Source organism: Callospermophilus lateralis, chromosome 1 (genome assembly GCF_048772815.1).
Source record: "Callospermophilus lateralis isolate mCalLat2 chromosome 1, mCalLat2.hap1, whole genome shotgun sequence".
In the NCBI taxonomy this organism is placed as follows: Eukaryota; Metazoa; Chordata; class Mammalia; order Rodentia; family Sciuridae; genus Callospermophilus; species Callospermophilus lateralis.
In genome coordinates, this window is record NC_135305.1 from 214988508 (window position 1) to 215007508 (window position 19001).

At 40.8% G+C, this 19001-nt stretch overlaps 1 protein-coding gene across 1 annotated transcript in view; it reads left to right on the top strand.

The window, feature by feature from the left end:
* LOC143393680 (uncharacterized) overlaps positions 1-19001 on the top strand; it is a 35690-nt gene that overhangs the window by 13881 nt on the left and 2808 nt on the right. Inside the window, exons 4-5 of the mRNA XM_076848098.2 lie at positions 15022-15158; positions 15544-15604. Of these exons, the coding sequence (XP_076704213.2) occupies positions 15022-15158; positions 15544-15604 (198 nt within the window). The remainder of the gene's footprint in view (positions 1-15021; positions 15159-15543; positions 15605-19001) is intronic.

The window sequence follows — 19001 nt, forward strand, 5'->3', positions numbered from 1 at the left end:
TTTTGGTATAGGATAGGCAGGTACTGTACCGTGGAGCTATGTCCCAGCCCTTTGGGGAAGGATAGGAGAAAGATTAAGGAGTAAAATTTTGTTACTGTACCAGGGTCCTCTTATGAAAAAGTGTTAAGAATGTTTCAGCTTGAGGAAAATGCACCTCCTTTTGCTCTAAATTATGATATCTGTCAAAATGGTACTTTTTATCTGTAGCTCATTTCAGTATTCCTTGGCTTATTACCTTGTAAAAGTCCATTATTCTGTGTGGTGTTTTCTGTGGGAATCCCAGTGGACATGTGTAGATATTGCTCTACTCATAGGAACAATCCAAGATGTGCTAGCTCTTCAGAAATAAGCCTAGGAGGGTCTGGGTGTGGCTCAATGGTAGACCACTTGCCTCTCGTGTGAAGCACTGGGTTCAATTCTCAGCACCGCATATAAGTACATGAAGAAAATAAAGTTCCATCAACACTAAAAACATATTTATAAAAAATTCTCAGAATTTAACCAACAAAGTGCAAGTTCATGGTTTAATGAGGTCTGTATCATATCACTTAGTCTCTATAACAACAAATTGGTAATGCCAAATTAAAATTTTATTTTCCAAGTAAATTTGAGTTTTAAAATTTAAATTTATTTTTCCAAACCTTTTTTTTTAATAACATGGAGTCTCACTTTTTTGCCCAGACTGGGTTGACCTTCTGACTCAAGTGATTTTCCTGCCTTGGCCTCCTGAGTAACTGTGACCACAGGCATTCTAACATACCCAGCTCAAATACAAAATTAAAATCCTTTCAAATAACATTCAACAAAAACATTAATACCCCAGTAACCCAGAGCCTAAATCAATAGAAAATCTCCTGTTCATGTACAAACTCGTGATCATGTATTACATGCCCTTCAACTTTTAACCATGGCAAAACCAAAGATGAACTGTGTTTACACTTTATGCAGAATCATTACTGTTAATTCCCATGTTAAACACTTTTCAGGACCTAATCATATGTGGTCATAAACAATAGGCAGCAATACATAATGTTCAGTATTTCTGGAATTAACAGTAATGATTGCCCATAAAGATAAGGTGTAAACATGGTTCAAAAAGAAAAACTTTTTGGTCATGGTTAAAAGTTTAAGGGCATGTAACATGAAGTCATGAGTTTGTACAGACTCTCCTGCCTAGTTGCCAGGAGATACATTTGGGCTGCAACAAAATACAAATTGTAATAGATCTTCAATGTGCAAGTGCTGCAGAAATCTGGAAACCCACGCTGCTGAGAAAATGGAAACAAAGCAGTTCATTGTATTTTGAGGACACTCCTGATTTTCATGCTGGGTTAGTTAGCTTGTCATTACTGTGACCAAAATACCTGACAAGAACAATTTATAGGAAGAAAAGTTTATTTTCATTTATGGTTTCAGAGATTCAGTCTATAGTTGACCAACCTTACGGTTTAAATATTAGGTGACCCCCAAAAGTTCATGTGTGAGATAATGCAATAAAGTTTACAGGTGAAATGATTGGGTTATGGGCACTTTGACCTAATCAGTGCATTAATCCCTTGTAAGAATTAACTGAGTGGTGACTGTAGGCAGGTGGGGTGTGGTTGGAGGAGGTGGGTCATTGGGGCACATCTTCGGGGGGCTTATATTTTCTCCTTGTTGAGCAGTGCATTTTATGCTTCCTGATCATGTGGACTAATGCTTGTGGACTAACACTTCTGAAACTGCAAGCTCCCAAATAAACTTTTCCTCCTAAGATTGTCCTGTCAGGACTTGAGGTCATAGCAGTGAAAAAACTGACTAAAACAGCCAGCTCCATTGCTGTGGATCTGAGGTGAGGCAGAACATCAAGCTGGAAGAGGGTGGCAGTTTGGGGGGGAAAAGCTTCTCAATTCGTGACAGCTAGGAAGGAGGAGGGGTGGGGCAGGGACAAAAATTGTCTTAAGGATATAGCCCAGAGCCAACTCCCTCCAGCCAGTCCCATCTGCCTACAGCTATCGATGGATTAATCAATTTGCTGGAGTAATCCACTGAGGAAGCCAGAGCCCAAATCATTGCTTGCATCTCCCACTTCCCAACCTTGCTGAACTGAGGATCAAGTTTTCAAAACGAACTTTTCAGGGGACATTCCAGATCCAAACCATAACATACAGGCTGGAAGCAAATGTTCATGCAGCCTCTAGGAATCTAGCTGCTTCCTGCGTGTGTGCTCCAAAACCTGATCAATGCCTTTTTCATTTCTGCTTTCCAAATTTCATGCTAGTCAGGCTATAGGTGAATTCCAATATTAAGAAAGGCATAGATAGAGGCCTCAGTAATGGTTAAGAGTCAAGTAAGACAATGGAGGCTGAGTCTGTATCACGTACTGTGCTGCATTCTTTTTTTTTGGGGGGGGGGGCGGGGTGTACCAGGGATTAAATTCAGACGCACTTGACCACTGACCCACATCCCTAGTCCAATTTTTTTCTAAAAAAAAATTGCTATTTTTATTAGAGACAGGGTCTTACTGAGTTGCTTAGTCCTCGCTGTTGCTGAGGCTGGCTTTGAACTCGCGACCCTCCTGCCTCAGCCTCCGGAGCCGCTGGGATGACAGGGGTGCTCCACCGCGCCAGGACTGTGGTGCCACTTTTCACGTTAACAGTTCCGCGAGTAGCTTGGCTCCTACAAGACTCAGGCTCTCCTGCTGCAGTCTAGCCCGGTCTGCGCGCCCCTCTCGCTGTCCATCAGAGGGTCGCTCCTGGCTGGACCAGCCTGGAGTCCGTTCACTCCGAGGAGCTGCGGACCTCCACGGCCTCGTCTAGCTGCCCAGCACCACGTGGGGGCCGACCCCCTGGAGGAAGGAAACGGCGCCTCGGGCGTAACCTCAACGACCTGAAGCGCTGGGCGGGGCCTCGTTCCCGTCCAATCGGGCGCCACCGGAAGTGGGCGGGGCTCTCCGGGTCGCAGAGATCCTGACTCCTTTTCTAGGCTCCTTTGTTATCGCATCTCGCGTCCCAGAGTTTCCTGGGCTGGCTCTGTGAGTGGAGTGATGACCCGCAGTGGTAGTGGGAGCCGTGCGGGAACCGGACACCGGGAAGCGGGGGGCGGTGAGTGCTGGCGGGCCTTTGGGACCGGGGAGTGGTGGCCTTCGGAACCAGCCGTGGCGGAACCCGAGCGTCCCGCCTCCCTGTGGAGTCTGGGACCGAGGCCACCGCTGGCCACGCTCCGCCCGGCCCTCTGTCGCCCCCAGCCCGTGGGGTAGGGCTGGGCCGGCAGCGGGGACAGGTGTCACTTCCCTTCCCCTAGCGGCGACTTGGGCTGCCGGGATCCTCCTCTGGGCTGCTCCGCCGCAGCCGCGCGTCTCCTCAGACGGGAGACCCCAGCTCGCCAGCGGGCTTCCTGCGTTGGAGGAGAGGTTCCCCGTGGGACTCCAGTCCGGAACAGGGCAGGGTCTGCCGCCCAGCTGAGGGGTCGCCCACGGTAGCAGGCATGAGTTTATTAGAAGGGATGAGAAAAAGGGACGCTTGCAAGGGAGAGAGTGGGTCCTCTCAGAGAGGAGGGCGCTCCCCTTAGGCTCTCCAGTTTTTAGGGGGGGGGTCCCAGGGAATTTTCTAGAATACTGCCCAGGTCCACCTCTTGACTTTTGGCTGAGAGCAGAATGACATCAGACTTTAAAGTCCCCCGTGTGAATGACAACTCTAGGTCATTTTGGCCCATGTTAACTTGTTCTAATTGGAACCTGTTCTTACAGATTTTGTGTTTAGGGGAATTATCCTTATTTCCCTGAGTTCTTCGACCTGATCTGTGTAAAAGTCCAGGGTGATTTGTATTCAGATTGATGTTTCTGGCCTGCATTTCACCTGCAGACAACAGGTTGTTTGCTGAAGAATGTAACATATCCTGTTAACTTACGCGAGGCAGGGCTGCAGGTAAATTCCTTTTCTTTTTTTCTTTGTTTGGTATAGGGGATTGAACCCAGGGCCCTTAACTACTGAGCCAGATCCCCATCTCTTTTAATTTTTAAATTTTTAAATTTATTTTTGGGGTATTGGGGCATTGAACTCAGGGGTACTTGACCACTGAGCCACATCCCCAACCCTATTTTGTATTTTATTAGAGACAGGGTCTCACTGAGTTGCTAAGCACCTTGCTAAATTGCTGAGGCTAGCTTTGAACTCGAGAGCCTCCTGCCTCAGTCTTCCCAGCCGGGGATTACAGGAGTGTGCCACTGCCCCCAGCCCTTTTTATTTTTTATTTTGAGACAGGGTTTTGCTAAGTTGGGTAGGCCCTGACAGGAGTGGTACTTGGTGCCCACGGCAAGGTGGAGAAAGAGTTGATTTACCAGGTAAATAGGTGCCTTTTGCACTGGATTGGTTTCTGCTTTTCTTCCAGAGAATCTCCAGTTCCATCTTTTTTAGAAGACAGTTACATATTTTTTTCAAAGTGCCATGGTCACCTCATTTCTACTCTTCAGCCTTCTAGTAAAGCTTCTCATTGAAATTTTCACACTGAAATGAATGATATTTGGTTGTGTAGCTTTCCCCCTTACAGACCATGACATGTCAATGGGAGTTGAAAAAATGAATTATAATGCATACCTATGGAATCTTGATTTGGGCCCTTAAAATGGTTTTAACTTAGATTCATTATTTTAATGCTTAATAAAAAGAACTGGGGAGCACAAATGTCATGGGATTTTTTTGTGAGTTGAATCCATAAATTTTGGATAGAATGGCTCCTGTGTTAGAGCTAGTGGTACAGTCCTGAGTATAGGAGTGTCTCTCTTTTGCCATTTGTATATTTGTAAATTAAAACCTTATTTGGGGCTCGGGATGTGGATCAAGCAGTAGTGTGCTCACCTGGCATGCGCAGGGTGCTGGGTTCAATCCTCAGCATCACATAAAAATAAAATAAAGATGTTGTGTCCACTGAAAACTAAAATAAATATTAAAAATACTTTCTCTCTCTTAAAAAAAAAAAAAAGAAAAAAAAAAACCTTATGTTGGGGCTGGGGTTGTGGCTCAACAGCTCACTTAGCACCTATAAGGCACTGGGTTTGATCCCCAGCACCACATAAAAATAAAATAAAGATATTGTATTCACCAAAAACTAAAAAATAAAAAAATTTAAAAAACCCTTATGTATATGACTTTTCAGAAATAGGAATCAAGTTCAAATTCCAAGTGTTCCTTGTCTGAGAGATGGTCATATGACCTTAGTTCTACATACTGTTTATACCCACCTGTCCTTTCCTTGTGGATGTAAGTAATATGATGAAAACGCCATGGTTTCTCTCAATTTCTTGGAAGATAAAAGATGTTGTGTCCTTCTTAGTTTCTTCTGTGGATTAATTTCCTGACCCTACCCAGTGACATGAGTTTCTCTTGAACTTCATGGAGGTATCCTCAGTACTGGTTTGTTCCTCATCTTTTCAGTTCTGAGTGTCGGAAGCCATTCTCACACGTGACTGGGTGACTCCCGGTTAGGGTCTGAGGCGCTCTGGCTGTGTCGGAGCTTTCCCGGCCCTCTCCTGTTGAGAGAACCTGTCCGTGTGGGGGTGTAACTGACCACTGACCCCAGAGGCCCAATCACTGACCCTGACCTTGGAGTGTGGCCCCCCGTTCAACCTTCATTGGATGGAATTCTCCCCTGAGTTTCTTGCTCCCCAATAAAAGGCTACTCCCTGGCGTGCTCGCTCTCTCTCTCTCCTGCTAGCCCTGAGTAATCCTTGCTGCCCTGCCGGGCGGTTAGAGGAGGGAACCAGAGAGGGGAGCCGTCTCGGACCTGGTCATAGAAAAAGGTAACTGAGTCTGTGTGTTTATTTCGATCTCGCTAGCTAACTTTTATGCCAAGAACCTCATTAATGAAACCATTGCGCTGGCCGCATGGTAGAATTGGCGCCCACGAGGGGGGCATTCTAGATTAGCTAGATTGAGTGGGAGCGCGCTATAAAGATAAAGAAAAAAGTAAAGATAAAGGAAATAGTGACAATTTGGGTCACAAAAGAAAGTGGTGACAATTTGGGTCACAAAAGTACCTTAAGATATTGAAGGAAAGAGACGTTAAATTAATTAAAATGGGAAATTCAACTTCTACGGATAAGGAAATGTATCTGACTATTTTAGACAGTATAATTAATCAGAAAGGAAAACAGATAAAGAAAGCTCAGTTATTACAATTCTTAGAGATTGTAGGTAAATATTGTCCTTGGTTTTGTGAACAAGAATCTCCAAATTTACTTACTTGGGAGAAATTAGAAAGAAAGTTACAAAAGGTCTGTCTTTCAAATGAATTACCTGGAGGCATAGATAATATTCAGAAAACCTGGACGGCCTTGGAAGTTTGTCTTTTTAAATATATGGGCCAGAATTCGTGGCCCCCTGAAGACCTGCTAAAAGGCATTCAACGGGCCATCAAGTCTATTCAAATGGAAAATCCGCCTGAGGCTAAGTTAATTCCTTTTCCCTTAAGCCGCTTAAAAACAAAGGCACTAGGGACCAGGCCCAAAGTTAAAAATGTAAATTTAAATTTACAAAATCAGGCTACTCCACAGGGAGATTATGGAGAGCAATATCAGAAAGGAGATACCTCCAAGGTCCTAGAGAGCCCTCCAAGGGAGGTAGACAATCTTCCTGGAGAGGAAAATCTGGAAGAGGTTCCTAGAGGGGCTCAGAGTTCTTCTCAGCCACGTGACTTAAAAGCCCAATTTCAAAATGGCGATAACACAGAACCTTTACCAGCTAATCTATGGGGAAGAGATATTTTTACCAAAATGGGATTATTATTAGTTACTCCTAATTCTATGAGATCAGTTGAGGAAGTTAGTCAGAGGTATTTTCCTGGAGATGATAAGGAGACCCTTCAGGAAGAGTATCTGTTTACAAACCAGTCTCCACGACAAAGATTAGTAAATGCTCCAAGCCAAAATTTTTATTAGGGGCCCTGAGTACTTCCCCGATCCCTAAGACAGCTGAAAAAATCACCTGGCTCACAGAGGAGCCTATATGGATTTCTCAGTGGCCCATCTCAGGGGAAAAGCTTAAAATAATTCATAGGCTAGTTGAGGAACAACTTCAGGCTGGTCATATAGAACCAACGCTTAGTCCTTGGAACACACCTATATTTGTTATTAAGAAAAAGTCAGGAAATTGAGATTGCTACAGGATTTAAGGGCAATAAATCATACAATTCAGCCTATGGGATCCTTACAGCCAGGACTTCCCTCTCCCACAGCCATTCCTTTAGATTATAGCTTAATGGTAATAGATTTAAAAGACTGTTTTTTCTCTATAAGGTTACATCCTGGAGATTGTGAGAGATTTGCTTTCACTGTCCCAACAATTAATTTTAAGGAACCTGTTAAAAGATATTGCTGGAAAATACTCCCACAGGGAATGCGTAATAGTCCTACTCTGTGCCAAAAATACGTAGACCAGGCGATAGATCCCATAAGAAGTAGCTTTCCTGATACATATATTATTCATTTTATGGATGATATATTATTGGCTCATGCTAATTCAGAGGTACTTTCAAAAATTTTTACTCAGTTAGAGACTTCGCTTGCAACAATGGGTTTATGCATAGCTCCTCAAAAAATTCAAAAAGTGTCACCTTTTCAATATCTAGGTCAAATAATTCAAGGACGTACAATCCGTCCTCAAAATCTTCAGATAAAAATTAAGGAGTTACATACCCTTAATGATTTTCAAAAACTATTAGGAGATATTAATTGGCTGAGGCCATCCTTAAAACTAACTACTTCTAAGTTAAGTCCTTTATTTCAGATATTACAAGGAAACCCTTCTCCAACCTCTCCACGTCAACTAACTTTAGAGGCTAAAACAACTTTAAGGAAAGTTGAAAATGCAATTAAAAATGCACAGCTTACTAGAGTTGATCCTAAAAAAATGGTGTATTTATTAATATTTCCAACTAAACATACACCAACAGGAGCCATATGACAAAAATTAGGAGTTATTGAGTGGATTTATTTATCCCACTCCCCTCAAAAAACATTAATTCCTTTTCATGATTCTATAGCTCAATTAGTAATTAAGGGTAAAACTAGGATTTTACAATTAATTAGATCTAAACCTGATATCATAATTATTCCATTTTCTGTTCAACAGATTAATTGGCTTTTTCAAACTTCTAGCCCATGGCAAATAGCTTTTGCTGATTTTCCTGGCCAGATAGATAGTCACTATCCTTGTGATAAGATTATACAATTTGCATCATTAACGTCACTTATTTTTCCAAAGATTGTACGTGCCCATCCTATAGATGAAGCCTTATCAGTGTTCACTGATGGATCAAGTTCAGGTAAAACAAGATTTTATAGTCGTGTTCACACAGAGGTAATACAAACTTCTTATACTTCTGTCCAAAGAGCAGAGCTTCAAGCTCTGATTTGTGCCTTAACTTACTTTACAAATGAGCCTATTAATATTTATTCTGACAACTTATATACAGTCGGAGTTACTAAAAATATTGAAGCTTCAGTTATTGGGTATACTTCATCACAAAAGTTATTTAAATTATTTCATAATTTACAAAAGACAGTGCTAATGCGAAAATATCCATGTTTCATAGGACATATACGAGCTCATACTAATCTTCCAGGACCTTTAGCTTCAGGTAATAACAAAATTGACAAACTCGTAACTTTTTGTCAACAGATGTCTTCATATGACTGTGCACTAGCTTCCCATTCCTTACATCATCAAAATGCTTCTAGCTTACGTAAAAAATTTAATATTACTAGAGAACAAGCTCGTCAGATTGTAAGCCAATGCCCTAAGTGTGTTATTCACACTCCATCTCTGCCATCAGGGGTAAATCCCTGTGGATTAAAGCCAAATCAAATCTGGCAAATGGACGTAACTCATATTCCTCAATTTGGTAAGCAGTGTTATGTGCATGTCATAGTGGATACTTATTCTAGATTTATTTTTGCCACAGCACGTACTAAGGAAAATTCTCAAAATGTAATTTCTCATTGCCTAGCAGCTTTTTCTGTTTTAGGATGCCCTATGCAGATTAAAACAGATAATGCTCCAGCTTATGTGAGCTCTTCTTTTCAACAATTTTGTCAAGAGTTTAAAATTAATCATAAAACAGGAATTCCTTATAACCCCCAAGGTCAAGCCATTGTAAAACGAACTCATTTATCTATTAAACTTCAATTACAAAAATTAAAAAGGGGGGATAAGCTTTTGACTCCCCAAAATAGCCTTAATCATGCCTTGTTTGTTTTAAATTTTTTAAACTGTGACGCAGAAGGTCACACTGCTGCTGAGAGACAAATGTCTCCCTCAGTAACAGGCCCTTTAGGCAGAGTTTTGTGGAAAGATTTACAGACCGGTCAGTGGAAGGGCCCAGACCCGGTGATTATATGGGACAGAGGGCATGCTTGTATTTTCCCAGAAAATTCTTCTCATCCTATTTGGGTGCCTGAACGTGCTATCAGACATGGAAGAGATAGAACCCAGATTCAAGCGACTGAGGATCGACCCAGAGGAACCCCCATCCAGAAGGAGGAGATATCGAAAAAGGATAAAGAAAGACCAGATTGACCCAGCCAAAAAGCTGATTTCATGGGAAAACGTGAAGAAGCTAACAACCCAGGCTTCCCGAATACTTCGAGACCTAGGAGAAAACAGGACCCCAATGATGATGGTAGCAACAGTAATTGCCCTACTGGGCTGTCAGGTAAAGGGGGATCAAGTAGACACTTACTGGACATATTTCCCAGATCCACCCCTGGTACACCCAGCTGTGTGGACTGGAGAATCTATTCCAGTATTTACTAATGACTCATTCATGATGGGAGGATTTACGGATACTCATATTACTCCCAATCATGTGACTAGATTTAATTATTCTGGCTATAGTGCCCAATTACCCTTGTGTTGGTCCCACGATAAACATGCTGGCTGTCTAAAAGTATCATTCGAAGAAAAGACAGCGATTGGTAGACCTAGACTGACAAATAATTCTATTTATGGAGATTTAAAGCCTAATACTAGATCAGTAATTAAGATGGGACTTTCCCATAATAAGCCAGTCATTTCTGCCAAACCTCCACGGATACACCACTGTCCAAATAGTTCTACAATTGAGATTGGCACCTTTCCTAAATGGATGGATTATATAAATCCCTTTCCTGTACAACATAAGGTGTCTAAAGATAGTGGGTATATTTTAGACTGGTCTCCAAAAATTGATAAGAGGCAATTACAAAGAAATTCTGCTATGACACCTACAGGATTTGTTAGTAATATTTTGACTTATAGTAAAGGTGGTGTTCAAAAGGATATTTGGCGTTTAATTGCTGCCTCAAAATTCTTACATTTTACAGACAGACCCTTACCAAGATTTATTGGCAAGAACTGTAAAGAGGGATCTTGCTATGGCTTACGAGCTTGTGTCCAATCTCCTTATGTTTTAATTATTAAAAATGTAAAAGTTAAATGGATAGATGACAGATATATTGTTACTTGTAAAAAATGTAACCTAACCAATTGTATTACTAGGTATAATGGAGAAAAAGGAGTGCTGATACTTCATCAGCCCTCTTTTGTTTTATTACCTGCTAATATTTCAGAGCCATGGTATGCTGATGCTGGTTTACAAGTCTTACAGCAAATTCATGCCCAGCTGGCAAGACCTAAACGTGCTATTGGAGTTATAATTGTTGGTGTTTTGGCGCTAGTCTCTTTTATTGCATCAACTGTCTCTGCGTCTCTTGACATTGTCTCAAAATATTCAACATGCAAAATTTCTTAATAATTTAGCTCAAAATACTTTCAAGGCTCTGTGTAATCAAGTAAATATTGATGAAAAGATTGAAACTAAATTAAACGCCTTAGAGGCAACTGTTATTGACATAGGTAATGAACTTTCAGCCTTAAAATTTAAAGAAAGGCTTAAATGCCATGCTAATTATAAGTATGTGTGTGTTACAGCTGCCAAGTACAATGCTTCTCTCTGGGATTGGGAGAAGGTTAAAAACCATTTGTTAGGTATTTGGCAAAATAGTAATAATAGCTTGGATATTCTGGAACTTCATCACCATATCCAAGACATTCAAAATAATAGAGCTGATTTTTCAGATCCTTCTTCTTTGGTTAACCAAATATTAAAGGAGTTAAATGGATTCAACCCTGGAAATATTCTCAAACACTCGGCCTGGTACATTATTGGATTATTCTCTTTGCTGCTAATTCTTTATTGCGTTGTAATTGTAGGATGGCGAGTCTTCAGAACAAGAATGCAAAAACTCCAGAGAGTGAACCGCCGCCTCATTTTTGCGAAAAGAAAGGGGGAATATGTCGGAAGCCATTCTCACACGTGACTGGGTGACTCCCGGTTAGGGTCTGAGGCGCTCTGGCTGTGTCGGAGCTTTCCCGGCCCTCTCCTGTTGAGAGAACCTGTCCGTGTGGGGGTGTAACTGACCACTGACCCCAGAGGCCCAATCACTGACCCTGACCTTGGAGTGTGGCCCCCCGTTCAACCTTCATTGGATGGAATTCTCCCCTGAGTTTCTTGCTCCCCAATAAAAGGCTACTCCCTGGCGTGCTCGCTCTCTCTCTCTCCTGCTAGCCCTGAGTAATCCTTGCTGCCCTGCCGGGCGGTTAGAGGAGGGAACCAGAGAGGGGAGCCGTCTCGGACCTGGTCATAGAAAAAGGTAACTGAGTCTGTGTGTTTATTTCGATCTCGCTAGCTAACTTTTATGCCAAGAACCTCATTAATGAAACCATTGCGCTGGCCACATGGTAGATCTGAGGATTTGCTCCTTTAGCAGAAGGTTCAGGTTGCAGGGCTGCTAGTCCAGAAGGACACAGAAGCTCTGTGTCATCCCACATTTACTCTGCCCGTGTATGTCTTCCACTTGGTTGAAGTAAGTGGTCCTCTGTAATAGACTGATAATACTAAGTAAAGCCCTCTCTCAAATTCCAAGATTCATTCTAGTGAATTATTTACCAAAGAATATTAAGTATTCTTTGGTAAATAATTAATATTAAGAATATTAAAGGAACCCATGAATTTGTGGTTGACTGGGCATTTATGTGAATAGCTCTGGTACCCTGTTGTGGTTACGTCTGATGACTTGTGGGACTGAGTCCTTAACCTGACACAAACTCCAGATAGTGAACATTGTTGGAATCATCAAGATTCATAACTGGAGCCAGATGTGGCAGTGTACACCTGTAAAATGCCAGTGACTCATTACAATGACCCAAGAGGCTGAGGTAGGAAGATCACATGTTTAAGGTCAGTCTTAGCAGCTTAGAAAGACCCTATCTCAAGATTAAAAAGGGGAGAGGAGGCTGGGGAATGTGGGATGGTAGCTCAGTGGCATAGTACTGCTGATTTCAGTCCCCATTGTCCAAAAAAGAAGAGGAGGAAGAAGGGAGGGAAAAAAATAAGAAAAAGTTTCATGATTCCTCCTGTTCCTCTCCTTGACTCTTCTCTAGATTCCCCATAGATGAACATATTCCTGACTTTTTGGTTATCCCTTATACTATTACTGTGTTTTCTTTACCATTAAGTGCTGTTTTTATTTTGTTTTGTTTTTAGTTTTGCCTCCTTTTATCTTTTTATAAATGTGTAGTACAGGGGTTATAGTGCAAATATTTGCCTTCACTTGTTTCTTTGCCTCAGTGTGGTTCAACATACTAGTGTTTTTGGTTTCTGATCATCTAATTTCTTCATTCTTTCCAGTGGTTATGGTATTTTAGTTTTTAAAATATATTTTTGGTCTTGTGAAAAATGCCTGTTCTTTCACGTTTGTGTAAATTTGTAAATTCAATCCAGAATAAACACTCAGGACATTGGAGAAACTTAACTGGGTTGGGGTTCAAGGTCAAGATCACAATTTCAAGAAGGAGCAGTGGGGTTTAGCCATTGATCCTCCACTCCATTCCTCTGCTTACTCTTCATGATGGATACCAACATATGGGATTATCTAATTGATTAACTTTTGTCCTTCTAATCCTGTGAATACATCTGATATGGCACATCTTCTTTGCCTAAGAGTTATAGCATTTTGCACGTATACATTTTTATCTTCTGTTAAATGTATGTGGTAATAATTTTCACTCTTTAAATCTGTGTTCAGCTGGATGTGGTGGCATGTGCCTGTAATCCCTCAGATTCTAGAGTCTGAGGCAGGAGGATCACAAGTTCAAAGCCAGACTCAGCAACTTAGCAAGACATTTAGCAACTCAGCAAGACCCTGTATCTAAATAAAATATAAAAAAGCACTGGGGATGTCGTTCAGTGGTTAAGCACCCCTGAGTACAATCCCCAGTACCCACCACCACCCCGCAGAAAAATTCTGTGTTCATTCATTTTACTATGGCATTAATTCTTTTATTGACCTCATTTTGCAATTATTTTATTCTATGTTTGTTGTAACTCCCTTTATGTTAATATATATCAATCTGTCAGTCTCTTCCATTATGTCTTGTTTTTTTTCTGTAAGCTCTCTCTGAGAACATCTTCTGAGACTATGTTTTGCCTTGTTTCACTTTGTTTTCATATGACCAAGTGTAATGTCACTTGTTGGCTGGTCAGGAATCATTTCCTCTTGAACTTTGAGGAAGAACACTTTATATTCTTTGGAGAAAAGTGTTGGTGAACCTTTTAGGTATTTTACAATCATGGGCACATTCACCATTAAACTACTGTGGGTATCAGTGAAATCCCTTAGAAATTGCAAGGTTTTTTTGTGATTCTGGAAATAGAGCCCAGGGCACTCTGCATTGAGCTGTATCTGCAGTCATTTTTTATTTATTTTTTTGCAGTACTGGGGATTGAACCCAGGGGTGCTGTACCAATGAGCTACATATCCAGCCTTTTATATATTTTATAATATATATATATATGTAATTTTTTTGTCATTGATAGACCTTTATTTTATTTATTTTTATGTGGTGGTGAGAATCAAATCCAGTGTCTCACATGTGCTAGGCAAGTTCTTTACCACTGGGCTACAACCCCCAGCCCAGTGTATTTTTTAATTTTGAGAGGCTCTCACTGGGTTGCTGAGGCTTTGCCATCCACCTGCCTCAGCTTCCCAAGTTGCTGGGATTCTGGGCACATGCCAATGTACCTGGCTGGAAATTGCATCTCTTAACCTGATTCTCAATGTAGGAGAAGCCCAAGGTACACTGTTGGGTCTTCTAGAAAGACTTCTTTGAGTGTGGTGTTTTCCCAGCACATGTGTATGCATGTGCACATGTGTGCTAAAATTATGTTGGAAGTTGCCCTGAGGCTCCTGAGTGTGGAGATTTTTGAGAAAAGACTGTGTACCCTGCTTTTCCCCTCCTACCTGATCTCTTCCCAGTAATTGCATTCTGCTATAAAAAGGGACAGAGGAAAAAAGGATAAATGACCTGTAATATTACACCAATAAGTTAAAATGAATTCTTTTGCTGAGACACATGGTGGGTTAATCAGGAACAGGATAGAGGTTTTTCACAAAAGGAATTGATAGTCATAATTTGTGTAGCATTTCTCTCATTTCCCCATTAGAGAGCAACGACACTTGAAGTGACCACAGTAAAACTGAACAGATCCTTTCCCTGTATTCTTGGGTCTAGTAATTTATGAGGAAGTGAGTGTGAGCACAGATTAAAATTCCCTGTGTGATCCACCTGCTCCACCTCCTGAGTAGCTGAGACACAGGCATGCCCTCAGCACACCCAGCCAGAAATCGCCACTTTTGTTTCATTGTAAATGGGCAGAAATTGCAACTTTTTTTTTAGGAGAGAGAGAGAATTTTTTAACATTTATTTTTAGTTTTTGGCTGACACAACTGAGGATCGAACCCGGGCCGCACGCATTTCAGGCGAGCACGCTACCGCTTGAGCCACATCCCCAGCCCTGAAATTGCAACTCTTAACCTGCTTCTCAATGTAAACAAGACCCAGGGTACACTGTTCTACCTTCATGGATTACAGGATAAATGTTTGGAGAATACAGAGCATGTGTGTCTTGTGCATCTGTATCATTCCCTCCTGTTACAAATTTGTCTAGGATGTTTCAGGACTCAGTGGTCTTATGGGATGTGGTTATAGACTTCACCCAGGAGGAGTGGGCTCTGCTGGATCCTTCCCAGAAGAAACTCTACAGAGATGTGATGTCGGAAACCTTTAGCAACTTCTCCTCTCTAGGTAAGGACCAGACATCTTTGGCTTAGTCAGAAAGTGTCTTTATTTATCCCTCCCTCACTTCCTCCCTCTTTCTTTCTTCATTTTCATTTACTTACTTTCTCTCTTTTTTCTTCCTATCTTCTTCCTTTCTGCTTTCTTCCCTCCCTGCATTCCCTTCCTTCTTCCCAAGGCCCTCACCCATGCTATTCAAGGGCTGTGCCACTGAATTACACTGCTGCCAAGAAAAAGTGTTTCTTACCCATGAACTTTGTTCCACAATTTGGAACAAGGAAAAGGAATACTGTGGTGTATCGATTCAGGCATGTTCTAACCATTCCTGGAAGCTAGTCAGTCGCATTTCTGTAATCCTAATAATTCATGGTGATTGTCTGTCTCTGCGTTTTAGGAAAATTGTTGCAAGACAAGAACTGGGAAGATTGCTACAGAAACTTTGGGGGAAAGTTAAGGTAATTTTACTCCCAAGTGAAAGCAATGTCCCACAAGAGAATTCTAGTTCATGATTTCTTCCGGAGACAGTGTTCTTGCTAATTGCTGAGGCTGGCTTTGAATTACTTTAGCCTCACCAGTAGGCGAAGAGTACATGCATCTGTCACTATCTAGATAACATGAAATTTTAAAAATAAGAAAATGATATTAAAAAGATCAATTTTATTTACTGAGAATATTTTTTAAACTTAATTTTATTTATTTATTTTTCATGTGATGCTAAGGATCGACCACTTGCTAGGCAAGTGTTCTACTGAACCATAACACCAGCCCATGCTGAGAATTTTGTAACAAAAAATGTTTACTTCAATGTGATATACATGTAAATTCTATTTACAAAATAGAAAACCATATTTCAAAACCATATTCATGAATCTTATTCTTAAAAAATTAAGTTATATATTTCAAGTATACAACCCTGTTTTTTTTTAATTAATTAATTAATTAATTATTATTATTTTTTTTAATACTGGGGATTGAACCAGGGGTGTGCTCCCACTGAGCTACATTACCAGTCCTTTTTATATTTTACTGAGAGATAGGGTGTTGCTAAGTTGCTAATGTTGGCTTTGAACTTGCAATTCTTCTGCCTCAGCCTCTCGAGCCACTGGGATCACAGGTGTGCGCCACTGCACCTGGTTTCTCATATTCTGCATTCTATCTGTGGCCTCATTCAGCCTCATAATCTGTTTTGTTTTTTTTTTTGGTCCTCTGATCTTCATCTTCTCATTGTCTCCCCTCAGCTCCTGGCCCTGGTAACTACTCTTCTATTCTCTATCTTAGTGTACTTGATCTATTTCCCATGTAAGTGAGGTCATGCAATACTTGTCCTTCAGCGTCTGGCTTACTTCACTTAGCATACTGTGCTGTCATTTCATCCCTGCAGTGGCCAAGGGAAGGATCTCCTTAAGGAGATCCTCATGCTTGTTTTCATAGCGTGGCTGTTGGGAATGATGCTGCAATGCATGTGGAGGTGCAGTCGTCTTTATAAGGTGCTGATTTCATTTCCTTTGGGTATATGCCTTAAAATGGCATTGCTGAGTTATGTGACAGTTTTAGTTTTTTCTTAACAAAACTTTCTATTGTGTTCCATAATGGCTGCACCAACGTACATTGACGACAATGTATAAGGTTTCCTTTACTCCATATCTTCCCCAATGTTGGTTATCTTTTCAGCTTATAATAGCCATTCTAATAGGTGTGAGGTGGTATCTCACAGTGGGTTTGCTTTCCATTTCCTTGATGATTTGTGATATGGAGCACCTTTTCATACTGGCCTTGAACTTGTGATCATCCTACTTCAGCCTCCCAAGCCTCTGGGATCATAGGTGTGCACCATCGCACCCTGCATGTCTTGCCCTTTGCATATGCCCATCACTTCTTTTTCATGCCTCTCTTCACACTTTCTCTCACATATTGCTCTCCACCATGTGACGACATATGATATGTGATGATTCAGCCAATAGACCCTCATCAGATTAGTGGCATAATGGCGTCTGGACTTCCAAGCCTCTTTTTCTAACCCAACTTCTGTATTTTATGACAGTAAGAGAAAATGGACAGAGACATAACTTCTTCTTTTTTTTTAATTTAATATTTATTTATTTATTTATTTTTTAGTTTTGGGTGGACACAACACCTTTGTATGTGGTGCTGTGGATCAAACCCGGGCCGCATGCATGCCAGGCGAATGCGCTACTGCTTGAGCCACATCCCCAGCCCGAGACATAACTTCTTAATTATGGCTTTAAATGTTTTTTCCTAAATTGGTAGAAGCTGTTTTCATGTAGTTGCTTGACAGAAGCAGAAGGTTTTTAATTTAATGTAACTCCTTTTAGTTATGTTTGCTTTTGTGACCTGAGCTTTTGGTGTAGTATTTACGAAATCAATGCAAGTCAGTGTCCAGGCACTTTCTCCCACGTTCTCTCTTCTGGTTGCTTTATAATAAGTTTTCATTGTTTTGACCATTTTTCAATTCATTTTGTGTACTGTGTAAGATAGGGGTTCAGTTTCATTCTTCAGCTTGTGGAAAGGCACTTTTCCTGTACTCTTTTTGAGGAGGCTGTCTTTGTGTCTTCTTGGTGCTGTGGTCAAACTTAATTGATAGTATATGTTCTGATCTATTTCTGGACCCTGTGTTATGTTCCACTTGACTTTTTTTGTTGTTGTTGTTGATGGGCCTTTATTTTATTAGTTTATTTATATGTGGTGCTGAGAATCAAACCCAGTGCCTCACATATTCTAGGCAAGGGCTCTACCACTCAACTGTGTGTCTTTTTTAAACAAGTATAATACCATTTTGATCATTATAACTTGGTAAAATGCTTTTGTGATAGGAAGGTGGTACTTCAACTTTATTCATCTCAGAATTTTTTTTGTGTTGTTTAGGGTATTTTGTGATTCTGAATACTTTTTAGTATTGTATTTCCCTTATGATTTTTATCAGGATCTCATTGAATATGTATTGTTTTGGGTGGTGTGGACATTTTAATACTCATTTTCCTGATCCATGAATACAAGTTAGCTTTTTATTTATTTATGATTTTTTTCCTCAGTGTTTTATAGCTTTCATTCTACAGATCTTTCACATCCTTGGGTAAATTTATTTTTAAGTACTACTACTACTACTACTAATAATAATAATTGTAGTGGAGCTTGATCCCAGGGGTCCTTACCATTGAGCTACAATCTCAGGTGTTTTTATTTTTTTTGTTGTTGTTGTTGTTTTAAATTATTTTGAGACAGGGTCTGTCAAAGTTGCTGAAGCTGGCCTGGAAATTGCCTCCTGCTCAGTCTCCTGAGTTGCAGGGATTATAGGTGTGGGCCACTGCTCATTGACTTTCTTCATGTTTTTCACCTTCACCTGCAGTTTTCTCCTCTTTCATATCTTTGGCTTTGGTACCACTAGGATTCTGACCTCCTAAAACGTTTTTAGAAATACTATGCCTAGGGCTGGGGATGTGGCTCAAGCGGTAGCGCGCTCGCCTGGCATGCGTGCGGCCCGGGTTCGATCCTCAGCACCACATACAAAGATGTTGTGTCAGCCAAGAACTGAAAAAAAAAAAAATATTAAATATTAAAAAAAAAAAGAAATACTATGCCTAGTGCTATGTTGGGGAAGAACTTCAGTATCAGTTCTTGGAGTGCTTGTTTAAATTCAGCCTGGAATCCATCTGACTTTGCGCTTCTCTTTCTTGGTAGATTTTTGGTTACTTATTCAGTGTCTCTTGTTGTATATGGTCTGTTCAGGCTTTCTAGTTTTTCCTGACTCATTCTTGATAGATTGTGTATTTCTAGGAATTTATTCCTTTCCTCTTGGGTATCCAATTGGTGGGCATATATTTGTTTCTAATAGTC